At 52.7% G+C, this 22,401-nt stretch overlaps 1 protein-coding gene across 1 annotated transcript in view; it reads left to right on the forward strand.

The window, feature by feature from the left end:
• LOC125960038 (protein bowel) overlaps nucleotides 1–20,349 on the forward strand; it is a 43,676-nt gene extending 23,327 nt beyond the window's left edge. Inside the window, exon 3 of the mRNA XM_049693187.1 lies at nucleotides 17,400–20,349. Within this exon, the coding sequence (XP_049549144.1) occupies nucleotides 17,400–19,128 (1,729 nt within the window). The 3' untranslated portion in view covers nucleotides 19,129–20,349. The remainder of the gene's footprint in view (nucleotides 1–17,399) is intronic.
• Nucleotides 20,350–22,401: the final 2,052 nt, after the last annotated feature.

The following is a 22,401-nucleotide window of genomic DNA, read 5'->3' on the forward strand; positions in this document are numbered from 1 at the left end:
ACACCTTTGAGGTGAACGATATAATTACCAATTCCACCAACCGATCCACCACGGCCAAAAGGCGAAACGGAAACACTCACACACACAGACAAGACGAGGGGGACCCTGAAGCGAATCGGCAACATTTTAAAATTAACTTTAGGCGGCCACTCCTTGACCGTCTTGGGCAATCGATATCGACGTGACCTGCGGGGCTGCGGTGGTGCGCGTGTCTGCCGCTGGTGGACCACCACCTCGTATTGATTCTTCGTCTTCGATAAGTCGACTTCGAATCTCGAGCCAGAGGCCGCCACGGTACTGCGCGCCAGCGACTTCAGTTTCCAAACACCAAACGTCGTATCCTCTCTGCTCTGGACTTTGTGCACTTCATCCTCCAGGTGTGAGTGTGTGTGTGTGTGTGTGTGTGTGTGTGTGTAACACTCACCTCCAACTCGGTTAGTGCCTTGGACGCTCGACGCGTATCCGATTTCCGATGGTGGACTTTCCCTGCCCTGATGGCTAGCAGGATGATTCACGTCCATCCATTAGTCTAATCGTTTCTCCTCCGTTCGGTGCGTTCGGGAGTGTGCGAACATCGCCAAAGCTCTAGCGCGTGGTGCGTCCCTGGGGAAATGAGGAGTTCGGGGAGGGAAAATTGAAAACTCCCCCCAACCGGTTGACCAACTCTTGCCCTTTTTTCCGTAATGTTTTAATATTTTTGTTTTTGACATCTGCTTCTGGACCCCCGGAACTGCTGCTAGTACCTACTCAAAACCCCCTCGTCGGGATCTCCCGGGGTTGCTGTAAAGGTGCTAAGTAAGAGTCCGATCCCGAAGCCGACCGTTCGCGTCGCTTGTCGCTTGCCGTAATGGCCGAGTGAGGTTTTATGTATTTTATGCTTCACGCTTCTCCTGTGATTTGTTTGCCTTTGCGTTCACGGACCCAACTTTTCTCAACAGATTTTTTTGCCCTTTTTCCTACCAAAACTCCATTAGCACGTTCCGTGTTCTGCGTGAAAGGTGTGCACCCTCTTGAAGTGCGACGCATTGAACAACAAAGAACAACCCTTCAACCTGGTTCAACGCTGCCCGGGGATGGAAGTTTGAGAATGCAAATTTTATGCCAAAAAAGTGTGGAAAAAATATGCGCAAACTTGAACGCGTTCTTGAGTTTGAAAGAGGGTGCGTTCTCTCTCCGTGCGTGTGTGTGTGTGAGTGTGTGTGTCTTCAGTGGCGCGTAGTGCGGAAGTTGTCAGGCCAGACTCGAGGCCACGGAGCCACTTTAACAAGGCAACGATTTGGGGTGGAACGGCGCTGCCGCTGTCGTGGCTTCAATTGATAGGCGTTTCTTTTGGCTTCCAAATAGCTTCCCATCGAAACAAACAACTTGGAACCCCCAAACTTGGAGCTCACTTGAGGAGCGTCGAGGTGCACCTTTTCTTTTTCTTTTTTCTTGGGCTGTAAACTTCTCCCGGACGCGAACACTAACCGTGAACCATTTTTGATTGGAACTTGTTATCTCTCTCTCGCTACACCACCGTCGCTGACTTTTCTTCTGTTTCTGTGCCCCAGCACCAGCACCAGAGAGTCACTTTCGACACTCGACGACTCGACGACTCGGCCTGCCAAAGGGTTCCCAAAGCATCCCAAAGTTTGGAGGGGTTGTATTGCATGACGGACAGCAGGAAAAAAAACTTCCTCGACATAGGAAGAGAGTGACTGAGAGAAAGAGCAGAAGAGACCCGGGGAGTTGAAGATTTGCCCATTAAAATTCAATAGATCATTAGAAAACAATAACATAAACGGTTCGCTTTGGCTTCGCGCGTTGCGATAAGCGTCTTTGGCAACGACGACGACGACGACGACGACGACGACGAGAGGCCCCACCGGATGGCACCGGATGGAATGGGCCACGTTTGAACGTCGTCAGCGTTGTCACACGCTGAATGGCCTGACGCTGGCCGGTTGGCTGGTTGCCTTTGACGCTGGACGACTGGAAGTGTTTTGTATTTTGCTGCTTCGGCTCTTCACCGCCATTGGCACCACCATTCCAAACACCATCCCGGAATGGGAATGGCTTCAGGATGGACGGACCGATGGACAGGGTATAGTTTGGCGCGCCGTCTTTCGTTCCGCGGCTGTTTCCAGCTCATTTGATTTGCATAGGAGAAAAGATGCTTCTCGAGGAGCTCTCCGGCCGCTCGACTGGCCGGGAAGGAAGCAAAGAAAACGAATTTTTAATAGCTTCGCTCATTTCGACGCAACCGATCGACCGATGGACCGTTGTGGACTGGACTCTGAGGCCCCGAGCCTCCCCGAGAGATCTTCAGAGATTTCGACGTTTCGATGGCTTCGATTTGAATAATTTATTCATCGCCCATCGGCTACCCCTCGGGAGGACCCGTGGAGGAATGTCCCCACTCCCCGGTCGCAGTGAATGGAAGAAAGGTCCCTCCGCTCCATTCTCTGCTTCTTCTCTCCCTTCGCCCCACGCTGGAACGGCGATAAAATAATCACACTTTTCGCATGGCGTCCGTACGTCGTGGCCAACCGGGTACAGGGACGCGTTTTTGGTGTAAGACGCTTTTGACAGTTCTAGTTCTCGTGACCGTCGTCGTCGTCGCCGTCGTCGTGGTCGTCGCCCTAGGGGGTTCTTCTTCGACATATCACGACATCCTACGGTGGGCGAGGAATGGGGGAAGCATTCCCTTACATGGATCAGCCCCTGGGTCCATCCAGTGCCAGCACTGCTTCGGCTTCTGCTTCTTTTGCCTCTTCCTGTTTTGTGTCTTGTCCTTCACTTCGCTTCTCGCCTCGTCTCGTCCTCGCAGCCTCTCTGCTACGTGGCGCGGCATGTGGCTACATTAAAGAGAAATAACATTAATTAGTGTTATGTTGCTATATTTAACACATTCCTTTCCATTCACTCAGTTGGTCGCGTCATCGCGCCGGTCGGCTGCTGTCAGGTCGGTCCAGACAGACGGTCCGGTCCGGTCCGGACCGTCGTCGGTCGGTCTTGTCAGCTTTTAAGCGCTTACAAGAGCGCGGCCGCTCCGACCAACAGGAAACGTAAAGTGGATTTAGCTAGATGGATGGATGGATGGATGGATGGATGGTGGTCTTCCTGCGAAGGAAGCTGCGGACGACAAGCGTTTAGTGACACATTCGGAATGGCTGGCAGGTCGGCGCGTTTGTGTTCCTCCTCCCGATGCCTGACTCTTTTAGCGAGCGGGTTGTGTTCTTACGGCTCGCTCCGGTCCGGTCTCGCTTGTGCCTCGGTAGACACCTTAGTGTCAGGTGCCCGGCACGCAACGGTGTGATGCTGTTGCCCCAGAGAGGCAAAGGTATTCCAGTTCTACGCAACATACTCTCGGTCATTGTACGAGGTTGGTTTTCGGTTGGTAAGAAATGATTATTTCGAAAAACAATAAAAAAAAACCCAAGAGTGCATGAGACCATCGAGCGAGGGTTGAGCGACGGACGTACCGTTGGTACCTTGGACCGACCGCGAAGCTGTTGCCTGGAACACGCACCACAAAACTGCAAACCTTCCCTCGGGGTGCTGCAGAACCAAACGAAGAACCGCAAAAGAAGGAATCACAAGCGAGCGAGCGAACGAGCGCAGGCCAAAGAAATTTGATACCCAAGAGAAGGACCTAAAAATGGCGCGAGAATCGCGGCACATCGGCAATCGGCAACCCCTGAGTGAAAAAAACCACCTGCATTTTTTGATTTATGGCCACAAATCACTTGCGGCCAAATGCACACACGCTATAATGATAATGATTTTGCACGTCAACTCTTGATGGTGGTGGTGGTGCGGTGCATTGTATTCGCCTTCGGACCGTTGTTCGTACGGCCTCATTTTATTCCATTCCATGTACCTTGTCCTCGAACGCCCCTTCCCTTAGAAGCGGCTACTACCATCAGCAGCATCGACATAAAGTTTTAAATTGCTCCCAGATATTAGGTCCCCCCCCCCCCCCCCCGTTTCCCGTTGAGCGCCGTACGGGTGTCACCAACCAGCGGATCAGGCCGGAGTGCACATCCACTGCGTTGGGCTTCATCGTTCAAGTGAATGGAACAGCACTTTGGTGTGCACCCGGGAGCAATGCATAATTATCGGGAACGGCACTTTGCGTAATGAATATTCCGTTCACCGTTTTCCGATCGCGCGCGTCCGCCGGCTCGTCAATCAATTTCAAAACCAGAGGCCCTTACCCCCTACCCCTCACTCCTATAACCCCTCCGCAATTGCAATTGACAGAAGAAGGCCACTCGAGACGGCCACTTTCAAGCGCGGAAGCCCCGCGCTTCCGAAGATAAGATAACCGCAGGCAACTGCAATGTAGAGGCAGGGTGCAGGGAGTGCGGGGAGGGTGGTGAGGAAAAGAACAAGGAACCCGAGATGTCGAGCGAGAGGGAAGAGAGAATCGTTCGATGTGATTCCATTAGCCTGCGCCAGGCGAGAAAGCTCCGCTGATCATGTCATTGATTAATGCACTGAATCCAGTCAATCATTAGCGCATTTTCAGCAGCAAATGAAGCGAACCCCCACCGGCGTGCCCTTCCCCTTCTGCCGGGTACAGAAATGATCTAGAGTGATGGTGGAGTGACTATGTGTGGACACCTCAGGTCCCGGAGAGAACACTTCTTTAGCTTCGGTTTGATCCGGACAATGTTGCAGAACTGTCGTCGTCCCTCTGTCCCTCCATCTCGGCTACCGCGTATGATTAATTCCGCTCGATTACCTTGCCGCGCCGATGGTAGCGTCACCGAGAGATGTAATCATCCTGGCTCCGGTGTGTGTGTGTGTCCCCATGACAGATCACGAGCAGAGTGCGAGGGATGATGCGAGGTAGCGATGACGTTCCCACGGAATGCACCACCACCATTCGAAATCACTCAAACGGGAGATGGGCACGGAAATGGTGGCAACGACCAAACGCCGAGCCATATTTGTGGTCGGCCTGGCCAAATGGAATCATTTATCAACGGCGTGGTCAACGGTGGACACCGCCGGTGTGGTAGCAAGTAGTGTGGTGTACACCACCATTTGCCCGTCAAGGACCGCATCGTCCTCGTCGGTCGACCGAAGGTCCGCGCTGGACCGGTGGATGATGCCAAAAGGCTGGTGACAGTGACGGATCGATCAAATGGACCGTTGGTTGGTGGTGGCGGCGGTAGTGCCTCTGCATTTGTGTGCAGACCGGACTCCCCGTCTCCCTGTCCGGTTGGTTGATTAATTTTTCACCTTTTTTGTGTCCACGGTACCTTCGACGGAACGGAAGCGCCGCGCTGGGACCGCGTGTCACTTTTCTGGACTGTATTTGACCAAAAGGAAATGGGTTCTTGTAACAATAACGGTGGCGGTGAGTTAATGAAGGTAGGTATACGGTATCTGGTAGCGCGCTCGCTTATCAATCAAGCGGTCCGCGGTTCGACGCTTCAAACCATCATGGCCTTCTTAAAAGGGTTTTTAAATATAGGGAATCGAAGTATTGAAAAGAGACTCTCTTTACCTTCCTTCCTCCCAATTATTAGCAGTCATTACTGCCGTACATGACATCAACATATTCCCACCATCATCACCATCACCGTTTATTGCATGTTTTTTTTTGTTGTTGCTGCTGCAACGTAACTCGAACCTGCCAAGTACGCCTGTTGATAGGCGCTGATGCAATACAATCGCTCAATGGCACTTGACATCGTGTCGCGCTCTCGCGGCCTCGACGACGAATTATGCACCATTAACGCAATGGCATGCCAGCAGCACCATCACCAGCAGCAGCAGCAGCAACATTCCCTTCCGTTTCATCCGACGGAACGGACGAACGGACGGACGGACGTTGTGGTCGGAATCGAATGGCAACGACAAAAACGCCGTTCCAGGCCTCCGGTTGGCCCTTCAGCGTTGCTCTTGATGAATGCCGATCATTGTACGTACGTGTTATGCCCCCGTCCCCCTTTCCTTTCCTCCGGTGTTCGATGATCGGTTACCCAGCGACCGTCAGACCAAAAAACCAACCGCTCCACCGACCGCATTGCATCGCGATGGCAATCCGATAAAGGCATATCCGGCACACCACCAGCAACTGCGGCAAAAGGTATACGAGCAGCACAGCATCCGCGTGCATCCGTTGCGAAGGCATAACGAACGAACGAAAGAGAAAAAAAAACAAGACGAGGAAAAATTGCATAATGGCCTCGGGGTGATGATGTCTAACCATCATCGACCATCGTTGCAGCGATCGTCAAACCGATCCGGACGAAACCGCTTCTTCCTCCGTCACCGTTGCTCGCGTACACGCACCATCCATCAAACCAACCAACCATCGCCCCGTCCAACGTCGCAATCTCTCACCGGAGACGGCGGAGATTGTGACCGAAATGGGCGGGATGTGGTCGGTGTGGTTTTTTTTTTGCCGGCATCGGCGGCAATCATCATCGAATCATCGAACCACACCGACGCCAGGGTGTGTCTGCGTGCGCGTGTCTGGATAACTGCATGCTGGCATAATTATGCACGTCAGCCCCCCCCCCCCCCGACCTATTCTCGTGGGATACTTTTGGATGGCCAGGACCAGGACGTAGGTCCTGCCTGGTGTGGTGATAATTACCTTTCCCTCCGTGTGGTCGTCCTTTTCCCCGACCACCACCCAAAAACCACCGATCACCGAATGTCGAAGAGGAATTCGCGCGTCGCCGGCACGCAACCAACCAACCAAACAACATGCGGAGTAATGAGTAATTTCATGCAAGCTAATGATTAACTGTACGCCTCACCTCAACCTCATCTCCGCCTATGTGTTGCTTCTCTGCATTTGGGATCCAACACCAACACAGCACTACTACTACTACTGCCGGTTGGTGCTGCTGCAAAGGGCTTTGGAATGTTTGGTGTTTCACGCACCATTCGCCTCGCTCGAAATCGAAATCAACCCAATAAGACGGACGAGTGCGCGAACGAAGCGAACGAGAGCACCACGCAGGCACTTCCCAGGCACGAGATGAAGGCGAGCATAAAAGCATTCCGTGATTTTGGTCGGGCCCGGTCAGACACTCATCATCGCTGGACTCTCTCTTTCGCTCTCTTTCTTTCTGGACTCTGCACCCCGGGACGGGGTTGGTGATTAATTTCAAGAACTGCGCCTTCTGCCCGTTTCGTCCGTCCGCGGACTCAGGACTTTGAAAGCAAGAGCTGGCTGGAATGCCCGGAGCTGGCTGGCCGCCATCGCTGGTTCACAGCGATTGGCGCCCGCCAGCAGCAGCCAAATTAGACCGTCGCAAATGGTGGACTTGGTCGTCGCCGTCGTCTAGTCGCCCAATGATGATGGTGGCCCGTGGTGGTGGAGGTGCACGTAATTACACTTCTTACGTACTCCAGTCTCCAGTCCCTGCCAGGGTTCTCCCCAACTCCATTGTTCCATTGCCCGCCAAGTGGTGGGCCCCACACTCATTTGTCTTTCGCGGCGCGCGGCCAGCGACCGAACGATCGATCGAGGTCAGCAAATCGACCGCAGAATCCGTGGCCCCCCTCCAAAAGTACCCTTTCGTCTGGTGTGAGGCGAATCGGGAGTTCAAATTTAGTTTCGAATTTTTTGCTGTTGTTTTGCTTTCCGTTTTCGTTCCGTTCATCCTCTCGTACACGCTCTGTGCTGTCCCTTCGACATCATTAGAAGCAACTGTAGCACCGAAGCTGCACCGTCAGCTTCTTCATTTCATGCTCGAAGGGGAGGGGGTGCCGAGAGGGTGTCTAGGATTTGGAACTCTCATTAGTAATCAATTACCGATTCTCAAAAGTTCACACTTTAAGCTGCAAACTCCTGATTGAGAGTAATTGTTTGGCAGCCCAGAATGGTGGGTCCCAGCAATTCCCAGCAACAGCAGGCCCCGAAGCAGGTGTTGCTGCTGCTGGATCAGCAACAAATTGCCCAGAGAACTCGTTTCGATCGATCGGAGCGAAGTTGGAAAACGGTTTTTCGAGGCACTCACCGCCATGATGATGATCGCATCCCTCGAGTGTTATTAAACTTCAGCAAATCGCGAGCAGGCTGCGTCCGATCTCGTGTTTTAACTTGATGATCTCTGCGGAGGTTAAATGGGAGTTTATGTGCCAACAGCGAACTAAAAGCGGGAGGTCTCGGCAGTCAAAAAGGGAGATTGGTTGCTACAACGGTTGCCATAAAACGGTTATGCCGGTGGTACCGGTTATTGACAAAACCACAAAAATCGTTGCCTCGTAAACGCCTGGGTCGGATTTTGCTGGCAAACTTTTGCCAGTCAGCGCGACCACCACGCGGCCGGCACACCGCGATAAAGGTAAATGTAATCCGCATCATAAAAATCGAACTCCAAAACAACTCCGAAATCGGTCTCCTCGTCGTCGGCGGCGGCTTCTCGAGCAAACCGCAGAATGCAATCAAAAGTCAAAAGATGGCGTGCCGATGGCACGGCACGGCGCTTCGCAGGGGATCCTTTTACCTAGCCCCTCCGGAGTGTTCCGGTTTCATCCTTGTTCACGTCGGATCCTCGCGTGTCTGGCCGCCATGAGATGCGAGCAATAATTTCGGTTTCGGTTTTTTTGTTTTGGGGAATCTCTCTCTCTCTCTCGAGACAACCCTACAATCAGAGAACGGAAATCCACAAACGCACACAAAACGGTTCCGTCTCGCCGGTCCGGTTGCAGACGGTCCCCGGATACCTGGCTCGCAGTCTGCGTAGACAGTTTTGCAGTTCCTTCGCTGGCAATATGCGGCGTTAAAGAAGAACCCCTTGGATGGACCTTGAAAACGCAAACCTCGCGTGTGTCGCGTCGTTCGCATTCGCACACCCTTGAGTCGTCTGGAGCTTACGAACCCGTTTTTTGGGGTGGTTTTTGTTTGAAACTTTATGTTTCAGTTTCGTGCCCACGGTTCTACTCCGGTGGGGTTAAAAGAAAGGAGAAGATTCTAATACTCTAATGCTTGATTATTATACATCAATCTGATCCTCATCGCATCAACCGTTTGGGATGAACGGAGCGAGCCCCAAGGCGATTCTCATCCATCCTCTCACTCGCCGCCTCACACATAAATCATCTCTCGGCGCACGATCACGATCGATGATCCTTGCGGCATGTTGCGGCGGCGGCGGCGGTCGGAGGCCGCTGGCGTTTTACGATACGTTCCACGGTCGGTCGATCCCCGAGACATTTTGCATCTCGTCGATAATTGCGGCCCAGGATGTCCGATCCGAAGACGACGTAGTTCCTAGAAAGCACACCGCAACCGCGCGATGCTCCAATCCCCTCCGCCCCTCCCTCTCCGTGACCATAAATCGTTTCACACGCGTCCATCGCTTTATGAGGCTTCACTTTTCGAGGACGTTTATGACGCTCATATTTTGCATCGCTATCGATCGATCGAACGGGGAGGAGGAAGATTTATTCGAAAGACCCCGCCCGGACCCCGCCCGGGCCCCCGCGGTCACCATAAAAAGCTTCGAAAAAAGTTTATTTGGCATCCAATCGTGGCTGGTGGAGGCCAATAAATAAGAAAAACTCTCTTTGGTCTTCAGTATGAGCAGCCATTGCATGAGAAGACGACTGTCACCGTCGTCCTTGGGGACCTGTTTTCATACCATCCAGTGTGAGAAGCTTGGAAATTCTCTGAAAGCTCTAGACTGCAGCAAGCAACATTCAAGCAAAACTCCTTCTTGGCACCCAACGCACCGGTGACACTTGTTCCTCGCTCTGCTCAACTCACCTCGATCGAAACCGAAGTGAACGAAGAAAGGGCAACGAAAGAGGCGCAAAGCAGCAGCATCAGCATCAGCAGCAGCAGTGACCTGAAACGTTGATATAAATTATGGCCAACCGCTGCGGCGCGGCTCGTATCGCTTAATTATGCTAATTACCAGCCGCGAAAGATGTCGGCAAGATATTCGCCATCCCCCCGATCCCCTGTTCGAGGTGCGGTGTGAGTGTGTGCAAATGAGTTCGGGCTGCCAAGAGCACGCGAGAATCACAATTTATTCCGGATCGGATCCCGCCGCGACTCGGGGCTCTTCTTCGATTATTTATTTATTTTCTACAATCATTCCCCCGGGTGACGAATGCAAAACAAGCCGGGGGTTTTGAGGGAGGGCTGAGGGGGTCCGATGGCAGATTAATGGCATCAGCGGTTCGGATCTCGGTTCGGAGGGATTGATGTATTCATCGACGGATTTGCACTAACCACCAGCCGCCGCCAGCTCTTCTTCTTCGGGTCACCGCCATTCGCCATTTCTACCGCCATCGGTCGCCACAACTGTCACCTTGACGTGTCGGTGCCGCGTGCGCGTGCAAGCTTTGGCACGCTCGTTAACCCTTCTCAAGAGTCCCGAAATTCCCTCCATTGGCGACGGTCATAAAGTTTAACAAGCCACACTTTTAGCATAAATTTTTATTAGCAAAACCCCGTCAAAACATCAAACGCCCTAATGAGTCTAGGATGAGGTTGCGCGGCTAAATCGCGGCGCGCCGTCTCGAGGGAGACCTCCCCGAGGACAGGTTGATGGCGGACGATGGCCGGTTGCCGATATTGATTTATAGGCCAGAACCCTCTTGGAACAACTCTTTTAGTCCGTCTCGGGGAAGGGGGCCGAAGACTGTTATTTCAATCAAATTATAGACATAAAAATTCGAAAAGGATCAAAACCATAACTCATGAGCCTCGTGCGTGCGAGCATAAAAAGGGGTTGTCCCGGAGAGCGAAAGGAAGAGAGAAAGAAAAAGAGAGTGAACGAGAGAGCATGTTTCTATTTACTTTTCTGGTCCCGAAACGGTGGTTCTCAGGGTTGGATGGACTCGTAACGCGATGGATAGCGGATGCTGGGAGTCGAGTAGGAGTGGAAGGACAAGTGCGGAGTCGACGTAATGTTTGAACATGGCGGTCGCGATGCTTTAATCTCCGGATCGTATGCGATCCCGCGGCATCGTATGGACAGCAGACTACGCAGGGCGTAACGGCCCCTCACTCGTGACAATACATTCCAACCACCACCGTCGCCGGAAAGGTTAAAACACTAACCACACAACAACGGTGCCATCATCGAGCTCAAGAATGAGCTGCTGGCTGCGTGAGTGCCGCGCATCAGTTGAAGATGTATGACGTCCACCGACGACGGCGACGACGACGACGACGACCGCACGCAGCGTATAACGACGGAGACAGTTTGAAGTGTGTTTGGCCAGCGCCAATATTGATTTCACTCGAGCTGATCTTCCGAACACTCGAACTCTCCGGCCCCGGGAGCGGAACTGAAGCCGAAGTCGTCTAGTCGCTGCCTGAAGATGCACTTTCCGCGTCTCAGGCGTCGCGAGCAAAGAGATCTGAAAAATCAATTAATAGTCAATTCCATGCACAGCGAGTCGGCATTATCGTTTGAGTGGCTGAACTGTTTGCAGATGATTTCAATTACAAACACACAAGGGAGGGGGGGGGGAGGAGTAGGGGATTCCTCGCGCACATACCAACTCCGGCACGTTGCTGTGAAACCGGACTTACCGGAGTGACGTACAAGGCACACTTCTCGCTCAAGATGCTTACCTGTCATGGGAGAGTGACAACCGGGAAGAACTCTGTTATCGTGGCCCTCGTCTAACGTCTGCTGTTACTACTGTTGGCAATCATCTTCAATCTTGTGTCCAGTTCCGGAACAACACTCGAGTAGAAGGGCATGGCGCCGGCGAACTCAAAACAATCTGTGGTCGAACTTCAACAACATGTCGGGTAGTACTTCTGTACTACTTGTTGATCTACTTACACTCAGCACAACGTCAAACTGCGACAGATAACGCATCCGGTACGCCACAGAAGACAGTCCAAGCTTAAGAACAGTTTGATCTTCGCCTGTTCGCAATTGAACTCACCTATCCGTTGAGTTTGCTTGCGGCGGCGAAGGAGAAAGAGCCGATTCTGATAGCATCTTATAACCGCCTTAAACCCCATAGCCAAGGCATAGCCCGGGCGGTCCGCTCATGAATATCAATCCGGCACATCCGGCGATGGTTGGTGCTGGCCTCCAAACCGAGGGGGAAGAAGCTACTCCTCGGGCAAACCTTTCGCTTCCTTGATGAAGCCGAACGCCTCAGCTTCCCTGCTGGTCTGGTGGTCTGGTCGTGGCCGATGGACGATAAAGATAACGCTCCTAACGAACGGACGAACGAACGAACGAAACCTGTTTCGGTTCGCGGTTCGCACAAAGTCCACACGCTAAGCCGTGCCCAAAACTGGTTTCCGTCCGTTTCACATTCAGGCAGGTTCTGGCAACTTTTCCAAATGAGTTTTCGAAGCGTTCGATTGAGTTAGTGGCAGGGCCAACAATCCTATCAAGTCAATTGATGAATTGGAGGTTCCACCACGCCCCGTAGCAGTCACTACAAAGTTGCCAACAATACACAGCTAAGTGAAAAGCGGGATACTAATGGTTTGTTCGCACCGCATGACTTCTGTACGGGTTTGAGACTTTAGAATCATGCTGTGGCTGCCACCTGCCAGTGCACTCGCTACATTGTTGCCTCGAAGGGCTGCTCTGTACAGCATCGAGCATGGCAATCGGACGGACCTCACGACGCCAGCGAGATTATTATGCATCCATGCAAAGTGGCTACGTATGTATCGTATGTTGCTGCTGCTGCTCCCGTGGTTGCATCATTGGCCTCCGATTGGCACCCTGCCGGCACTGGACCGTTTGCAATCCAAGCCGGCCGTGTCCGAGAACCGGTAGCTCGATATGGTCCGTGTGAGCACCGACGCGCGCGTTCGATCCCCCCTCCGGTACGCAATTTATTCCATTAATTATGATTGGCTTCGGTTAATCATGGTTCGTAGTCGTCAGGTCGACGCTATTCGACCATAAGCGGACTTGACGGTTCCCTTCAAATCTCACTACCACGAGTCCCTTGTCGGGGATGTTTGATGTTTAGTTTAGACCGCAACCCGATCCGCAATCCCATTCGCAACCCTACCGAATCGTAAAGCAATGCGCGAAAAAGCCTCGAACCTCCCTCGCACTAGGCGACTTTTGCGCTTTCGGTGACATCGAGTTGTGGCCTCCGGTGAATTAGTCAGCACACAGCATCGCCATCGTCATCATCATCGTCCTGGGATGTCTGCAACAATCAACAGCCACTCGGGAGCAGTGTACAACTCTGTGCCTCTGTGGGTGTAGCATGCAGAGCGCAGGGATTTGCAGTCCCTTGAGTCCATTTTGGGAGAGCCAGGGGCACAGGACCATGATGGTCACCGAGGCAAATTGCATTTCTCTACACTGCGGCACCAACGTCAACAGCCGTTCTACTCGCTTGGTGTGGCAGATCTCGCACATTTGGTACATGATTTTCACCACAATGCACCACATACACACACACATACATTGGGTCACACTTTGCAAAGTAGCAAAAGTAATTAAAACAATGTGACTGCCGCTAGCGTAAGCTGCCAGGCCGTTCGGCCACGTTCCACGCGAAACGTCAGCAGCGATCAGAGCAGTGCAATGCAGTGTCGGCTGCCTGCCTGACATGCTGGCTACCCTAGCAACGGGCAACCAATACAGCCTGTAGCTACTGCTGCAATGTAAATAGTTACCTAATGCAGTGGTTTGATAATGTAAATGCTGCACCAGAGTCCGATTCGAGAGAGGACACGGATGATGGCTGAATCGAGAGAGCCTTTTGGTGATTGTTTGGTGGTGATGCTAAGCCGATAATGGACACACAGCCCGGGGGAACGGCCCCCCTTTTTAATGCTGTAAAATACATTTTGTGGTTGCGAATCAAATGGCGGCTTCGCGCAAAATGTTGAATAACGTGAGGCGGTGAATCGCTCGTTGTCATGAAATGCGCCCCGAGGCCTAATCCAATCCACAGTGTTTAACAATGCATTATTTAAAACGAGGCACAACAAAAAAGTGCCACTGCTACTGCGGAGCCCAATTTGCTAATTAATTTAACGCTCCGAAACGAAAGCTGGGTAGGCGAGGCGTCGACTGAGCAACCAGGAAACAAAAGGAAGAATGGAAAGAACGCGTACGTTGCACGTTTGTTTAATGTGTTTAATTATGTGCATCGCTGCATCGTGGCGCCGATGATGCAACCTCATCATGTTCCTCAGGTGCTATCGACACTCGCCATACACACACACACCAACACACACGTCCTGTGATCCCGCCAAGCATTGGTCAAACATACAATCGATCGACCCTCAGGACATCCGGAGCCGTGTTCATTGGTGCGCGCGTGAATCCGACACAAGAGGCACGCGGTCCCTACGCGCTTCCCTGTCGCAACACAAGCTGCCAATCACTCACCCCAAACATCCGGCATGTTGGCACAACTGGTGCATCCACCCGCCCCCCTGGAAATCCTCAAAAAAAAAACATAACAACTGGACCATCGCGGGATGCGCACAGACGTGTAATGTGGACGAATATGGATGAGAGGCGCACTGCAGTGCATTGCAAATTGCAGCGAATTGCAGTTCTCACGTCCCCAAACGTTCTGTGTGGGGTCCCAATGCTGATGCCTCGTTCGTCGTTCTGAGCCAGAAGATGGTTCGGTTCTTAATGTATGTTGCAACGTTTTGTTTTCGCAAATTCCACGAAGTCACTTCGCGAGGCTTCAGTTTAATGAACCTGCATATGCCTTCTCATGCGTTGTCTCCACTGGTGGTGAGGTCGTCAGTGTCGTCCTCCATCTTACCCCATCGCTCTAATTAAGAAACAAACCATCGTGTTGAATATCTGACTTGTCCTTCAGCCAGGCTCAAAACAGCAGCAGCAGCACGACATTATAGACTCCGGAGCATTATGTTTATTTTATGGCATAACCGTTCCGGAGGTCTGCGCAAGGCCAACAGGACAGAAAGAGAGAAAGAGGGAGAGGGAGAGAGGAGTGCTTTGCTCCCGAATTGCTGCTGCTGCTGCTGCTGCTACTACCCTGATCCCTGATACACTGATGACGCTGATAATGGCGTGTTATTATCATAATTTCAAAATCATTGCCTCGAGGGTCTCCGGCGGCCTTGGCCTGACCGCGCCACTGCTGCCCCGAGAGACCGACGATGCAGTGTGTCAACGAGCCCCTGGACCCGCCATGGGCCTCGGGAATGAAATATTACAACAGACCTCTCCTCTTGCTTGCGCCGATTTTGCGGGTTGCGTTTGCGCTAATGAGATCCGGTCCCCCCGTGTCTGTTGCCGGTGCCGGAGGTCGAGAAGATCGGAGAAGGACTGCAGTGTTGAGCCCAGAAAAGAGGATCCGGACAGTAGTGCTACTAGTGCTACTGCCGTTGTCATAAATTGCTCACTAAATTACGCGTTGGCCTAGGATTTGCGGTACAATTTGTGTCGCAGAAATGGTGTCCGTAAATTTGGAATTACTCGGTCCCATCCCGTGAAGAATTCTTCATATCAGCATCCCCAGAAATTGGATGCTTCCGTAGTCCATTCGTTTAGCCTGCGTGGTGCGGTGATTTAATAGAGTTGCAGAAATGCTTTCGCTTATTCACACACATTGTGCTACTAAAGTATTCTAGCGCCTCACGTCTGGTGACGGGCGACTACTTTCGTTCCGCAAATATTGTACCAATTTGCTGCTTCCAATTCCTAGTAGCAGCAGCAGTAGCAGTAGCTATGCAACAGTGTTGCGGTAGCACTACACACACACACCAACCGTAGTCGCTCGCACGGGAAGAATAACGCACCGCAAAGACTCCGTCTAGCGTGCAGCCAATATTTACCATTCATTAATGCAGTATCGATGCCGTTTCCACGTTTGATGCTTCGGTTGCTGCTGCAGCAGCAGCTGTCGAGGAACGCAGCAACGCGTGGCCACAGGCACTAGCACTGAAGGCAGCCTTCACTAGTTGCAACTTCCTCCAGGAACATCGTGAACAAACAGACCGTCGTCGTGGTGGTGTGCGAGAGTTTGCTAGCCAGCCCTGGGAATGGTTGGTTGGGCTTCTGTTGCTGTGTTGGGTTGGCAAGAATAGCGAGCTCTAGGGGCTACCGTGTTGAAGTCAGCCAGTCAACCACCAGTAACCACAGCTGTGCCGTTCACCATCTTAGCGAATTGGATTGAGCCTCACGGAGTGGGTCGACCGGCCAGCCCCCCCGCCCATCGATGAACCTTCGAGAGGGCGCTTTTTCCCATTCCTTATTACGTGATCGTGATTGTTTTTTGCTGGCAGAACTTGCGCCTGTTCCATCGAAGAAAGGTCGATGCATCTCTGGACTCACTTTGGGCTTGGGGGTCTTTTGTGTTGGTCGTTCTTCGCTTTTTTCATTCGTGGCGGTGGCCATACTGTGCGCGTGCGTTTGCCCGGGAAGATACGACCGACGACCGGGGGCTCACCCTTCGATAGCGTGCACGACCACGGTGGTGGTTTCATGTTTCGATATCATTTAGTGGAAGCAACAACCACAGAAACACAGACTCCCAGCTGCCGAACCACTCCAGGTTCTCCTCCTCCGGCTGTTGACAGCATCCCCACCGTGGTAAGAATGGAGATGGAGAGGTTCTCCTCTGCATGGCACGAGTCGGTTCGAGTTGGTTGGAAGAAGGAGCTCTCCACACCAACCAACAAACCGACAGACCGCCAGACCGTCGATAGGTACCGCAGGCAAGCATATGGCGCTGATATCGTTGCCAGGAACGTTGCCGAGACACGATGCAACGATGATGCTCTTGCCCGATCCGATAACTTGCTAGAACCTCGAGGACACGCTCAGCACCAGGGTCTGGCCCCGGCTGTTGGACTGCTTCAGGAGCAAATCGACGGGATGATTGCGGTATAGTTGTGGTGTATGGAGGGGGAGGAGGTAGAGACGGTTGTCTTGCATATTTCTTGCCTTGGGATCTTGATGCTGCGGCCGGATGAGATAAATAATCAACGACATATTTTCGTCCAACCATTCCTGCCCCATCCACCGATCGGGCTACGGAGACATGTCTGACGTTGTAACTGCTCCGCATGGTTTCATTCCTTCTTCTGGGCCGCTTCTGGGCGATGTTTTGTTGGTTGATGGCTCCAAGGAGCCACCAACAGCCATGCTCCAGAGGAGGATAAATGAAATCAACAGCCGGGGCCGGGGAAGGAAATGTTACTGGAAGCTTCGGACATGTGTTGTTTCGGTCCTTCGTGCGGTTCCGTAAAGTTTTGTATAAGACTCCCGCGGGACTTTGGGTTTTGTCGTCACGTCAAATGTCCGATATCTATGGCTGCATCACAAGAGGGAAGGGGGAGGAGTGTGACTCACTTGCGGTTGCGGTTCAAGTCGTCAGCAATTCAGCTTCGAGCGATCTCTGCGGACGTAATAAATGTAATCGGACTCCCCTTTTTTTCGAGCTCCTCAAACTCATCGTTTTCTTCTTCTTCTTTTTCTCCTCCTTCTCTGCAGATACATCCACTCGAAGGAAAAGCCCTTCAAATGCACCGAGTGTGGCAAGGGTTTCTGCCAGTCGCGAACGCTGGCCGTCCACAAGATCCTGCACATGGAGGAATCGCCGCACAAGTGTCCGGTGTGTAACCGTAGCTTCAACCAGCGCTCGAACCTGAAGACGCACCTCCTCACGCACACGGACCACAAGCCGTACGAGTGCAACTCGTGCGGTAAGGTCTTCCGGCGGAACTGTGACCTGCGGCGCCACGCCCTAACGCACACGGTCGGTGACGTGCCGTCCGAGGCGCTCGATGTCGGTGTCGATGACGATGGCCATCAGCTCAGCGATGGGGATGAGGACGACGGGGATGAGGACGAGAGTGTGCTGGAGGTGGACTCGCCGGTTCATTCGCCGGCCGGTCCACGGAACCGTTCCCTTTCGCCCCCGATGGATATGCCCGTTTCGGCCGAGCTGGACGATGCGGAGGAGCGTGAGGATGAACATCGGGGCCGGGGCCAGGGCCGGGCTCGTCGTAACGGTGAACAGCAGGAGCACGGCGAGGACGAGGAAGAGGAAGAGGAGGAGGAGGAGGAAGACGACCTGATAAGTGTGGCGGGCCACGAACCCGACCCGACGCCCGTCGTCCAGTGCCATCACGAGCGACCGATCGGTTCCAAGAGCCCCTACACGATGCGTCCGCAGCAGTACGATCATCATGGTAGCCGTCAGCCAGCACCGATCTCCTCGCTGGCCACCACCACCGGACATCATCATCCGTCGTCAGCCGGTTCGATGCATCCACCACCGGCACCGGCACCGGCACCGGCACCGGCACTCGGCGGTGATCATGATCCTCGCGAATCGATGTTACACCCAACGGGCCATCCACCTCCACCGGATGTGTTCGTTCCGATGCTGCATGTCCGGCGTGATCTGCACCACAAGATGGGTCTGATCGGGCGTGCATCGGCCACCATCACCAGCGGTGGACTGATGGACCATCCAGCAATGGCCGGCTTGCCCGTCGGTGGTTTTCTCAGTCACATCCCGTTGCGTAAGCGCGCCATGGGCCCGGATGGTGAACCACATCCGATCATGGCCGCCAGGGGCTCGCTACTGGGGTCTCCGACGACGGCACAACCACCGCTTCATCTGGCAGCGGCATCGAACGGTGGTCGAGGACATCTGAAGAGTCACCATCACCATCTGGCGGATGGTGGCGATCATCATAAGACACCAGCAGCAGCAGCAGCAGCAGCAGCCGCGTCTGACTCACCACACCGTGATCCATCGTCAATGTCCGTTCTTTCGCCACAATCACTACCATCCACTTCACCCATTCTTCTGTCTCCACATCTACTACCGCCACCACCGCCACAACCACCGTCACAATCGGCACCACTCGGAGCCCTCAGCTCGATGGCCGTTCCGATGAATCTCGCCAGCCTTTCCAACATTCCCGTGGCATTGGCCCCACCACCACCACCGAGCACCGCCCCATCACACCATCCACCGTCGTCGTCTGGAGCTTCGAAATCACACTCCTCCTCCTCCTCTTCGTCGTCATCATCGTCATCATCGTCTTCCTCATCGATAGCGAGCAGCAGTACGGCCTCCGGGGGATCCGGTAGCATCGGAACGGTGCAAGCACCGCCCGGACCATCGGCAGTAGCAGCAGCAACAGCCGCTGCACCACCACCGCCCAGGAAAACGGGCTTCAGCATAGAGGACATTATGCGACGTTAGCCCTCTGGACCGAACATTGTACAAATGCCGCCGAACTAGGACTTCCTGGAGTTCGTAGAGTCCTAAACGGCGGCCCTTCCCTGATCTGAATTCGACACAAAGTGTCGTCTGTGGGTGTGCGTGTGTGTGCGTGTGTGTGCGCACGCGCGCCGAGTTCCAATCTTCCAATGGCTCCTTCCGATTGTAGTAGGTAAAGGATAGAGATGGTATTAGTTGTTTAATGCGTTAGGTTAGTGCAGCCAGCCCGTGCCTTTCGAATTCGATGATCTGCTCTAGCGTGTAGGATCTAGGTGGTAAGGTTCTTCCAGTAGGTTATAGGTCCCATGCTATTGTGCTCGATTCTTCCAGAGCACCAGGAGCACGAGTAATACGGTACGCTCGTTACAGTCGAGGTGGTGGTCCCGGTCCATCAGTGTATAGTGATTTTTGGAGAAATAGTTTGAGCCTCTCTCTCTCTCTCTTTAGTGTGCCCTGTTACTTTGCCCTGTTTCGTTGTACTAAGGAGCCGATAATCGGCGCAGTGTTAGTGATATCTACCGGTAAGATCGCGGCGGCGTAGTGCATCTCTAGGTTTACTATAATCCTATCCGTAAGCCATAGTCTAGACTTATGTAAGCACGTCCGCTTCCGGGCAGTCCGTGGAGTGCTGTTTGCGTGTAGATTTCAACCAGGAAGGACAAAACAGGAAAATGAAGCATTATGATAGCCGGTAAGAGGAGAAGAAGGCGACGAGGTATCGACTTCTGTCCAGCAAGTTCGTTGTTGCATTTAACAATCCAGCCACTCGAGGATGAGGATGAGGGGAAGAATCGGGGCCCATCACGGGCTTCTGCTGTACATTACACCATTCCGGTCTCTTCCATTCCTCTCCGTCGGGTGTGGTTGGCTTTAGTGGTTTAATAGTCTTGCGCTAAGGTTTTTAGCTGTTAAGATTAGGTGACATGGTCCTACTTGTAGTTCATTAGAAAGCTCTAGACTTTGGGGTTGGCTCTAGGTAGACTCGTAGCGCTTGCGTCCTACAACATCGATCCGTTCGATCGATCGATGGTATAGCGAATGGTCAAGCCAGCGCATAAGTTTGCATACTTCGTTTTTTTTTTCTTTCGAAAGTAAGTTATTTGTGATTCACACACGCTCTGTAGGCAGAAGTGTAAGAAGTCGTCTTTTGTCCGATGAATCGATAGACCCCTAAATAAAGAGAACAAAACCTTTACAAAAAACCCGAAACCGGAGTGGCGTTGTGTTGTAGCTTCCCACAATCACGGGGATTATTGATCGTCCGAAACCAGCAGCAGCAGCAGCAGCAGCAGCAGCAGCAGCAGCAACAGGGATTTGGTGCGCTCCTTATCCGATCACGCATCGCATCGGTCGGTCTCCCATTAAATTTCGCAAATTTCGCGTGCCAGCGTGCAGTTCGAGGCCTTGGGGCCTTGGCGTGGCTAATTAGTTGGCTCGAAAGGATTGCTAAATTCAACCGAAACATTAGCTTAATCAGCCCACCAAATACCTCCTTTCTCCTCCGATGAGCTCCAGGTTCAGGTCGCTGGTGGTGTCAGGTATCCAGGAGGAGGAGGAGGTGGTGGAAGATAACAACCGTTTAAAATTGAGCAACCAAAAAACGAATCGAATGGCGTGATTTGAGCGCGAATTCGTTCCTCGGGTCCACCGGCAGGGAGGGATGGTGGTTAGCCTGACGGTCTGCTCTGCTTCGCGCGTATCCGAATGAAGATAGATGAAGGCCCAGGAAATTATGTCTAATGAGAAGCGATGCGTTGTGGTGTTGGTGGTGGTGGTGGTGGTACGATGCGAGGATGGAGCGAACCGAAGCCACTAAATCCCCAGCTTAAAAAGCACAACGTCGAGGGTGAAATGAAACCGAGAAAGCGGAGGGAATGATGGTGGAAGAAGAACCTGTCTCTCGCTCCTCCGGGAACCCTGGGAATCCTGAACGAACGAACGAACGCACGCACGCAGGAACGAATGAACGGACGGAACGAAGGAACGGAACGAAAAAACGACACGAAAACACACCAAACGTCCAAGACCAGCTAATCCGATTATGGCAATAAAGTTTAGCCGAGACAAGGAAGGAAGGAAGGAATGGTATCGGGGCCTCGATCGGACCAAGGACCCAGCAGGACACTATAAAGAGAAGCGTTCGAATGGGATGCGAGAAAGAAGGACGGCAAAAAATATGGAAAGTCGAACGTGATTCGGCGGGAGTCGGCGAGGTGCTCGATACTCCGGGGCGAAGAAGAAGACGACGACGACGACGACGACGACGGTACGGACCCTGCTTGTCCCCAACTTTGTCGCCTAAACGTGACATCGAGGTCATTTTTCTTGTCATCTCGTATTTCGCTTCGATCCCACACCGGTGGACCGTGGTCACTAGCGGACGCAAAGTTTTGGTCCGGTTGGGGACGGAACACAAACTTTTGAAGTCAAACCACCCGGGGGCCCCGCAAGGGACCATCGTGCGGTAAGCATCGTGTCTGGAGCGTCTGGAGTGTCTGGAGCGTCGAAACTAATAATTTCATCGCTGAAGTCGATCGGCTTCGCCAAAGGCTGGATGGCTCAATGTTGTTTGCGTTGCGTTTTGCGGAACAATACGTTTGCTAAAGGAGTAGACAAAGGGGTCATAATTTAAACATTTAATTTTCTTCCTTTTCTCGACTCCGATTCCGCGGGTCCATGGAGCCAGCTGCTTATCGGAGCGACGAAAGTATACCAAAAATTCCACATTGGATATTGCTGATCATTGAGTAAGGGACTTGTAGGATTAGAAGACCGTCAGAAGACCATCCTGTAGCTGGATGGTCTTCCATCCTGCAGTCCTGTATAGTAGCTGGAGAGTTCGAATACACCAATCGGATCTATAATGTACCAGCAACAGCAGTCATGAATCAGCTCTGGAACTCCTTTTGAATTCCCTTTTGAAGACCAACAATTAATGACCGAACCGCGTTCCGGAAGCTGAACAAATGACTCGCGCGAGGTACGTGCGACCTACTTCCGTGTCTCTCTCTCTCTCTCTCTCTCTCTCTCTCTCTCTCTCTCTCTCTCTCTCTCCGGACGCACCATTAAATTGGAGGACAACGTCCTTTCTCCGCCGCACACTTTAGAGATACGGATCGTCGTCCATTGTTAACGATGGCGCGTGTGCGGCCATTACGGGCGTGAAAGTTTGTCACCAAAACGCCGTTCGGCCATTTGCAAACAAAATGCACGCGACGCTTCCACGTTGACTCCTTAACTGCTGCTGCTGCAGGA

This window comes from Anopheles darlingi, chromosome 2 (assembly GCF_943734745.1).
Source record: "Anopheles darlingi chromosome 2, idAnoDarlMG_H_01, whole genome shotgun sequence".
Lineage (NCBI taxonomy): Eukaryota > Metazoa > Arthropoda > Insecta > Diptera > Culicidae > Anopheles > Anopheles darlingi.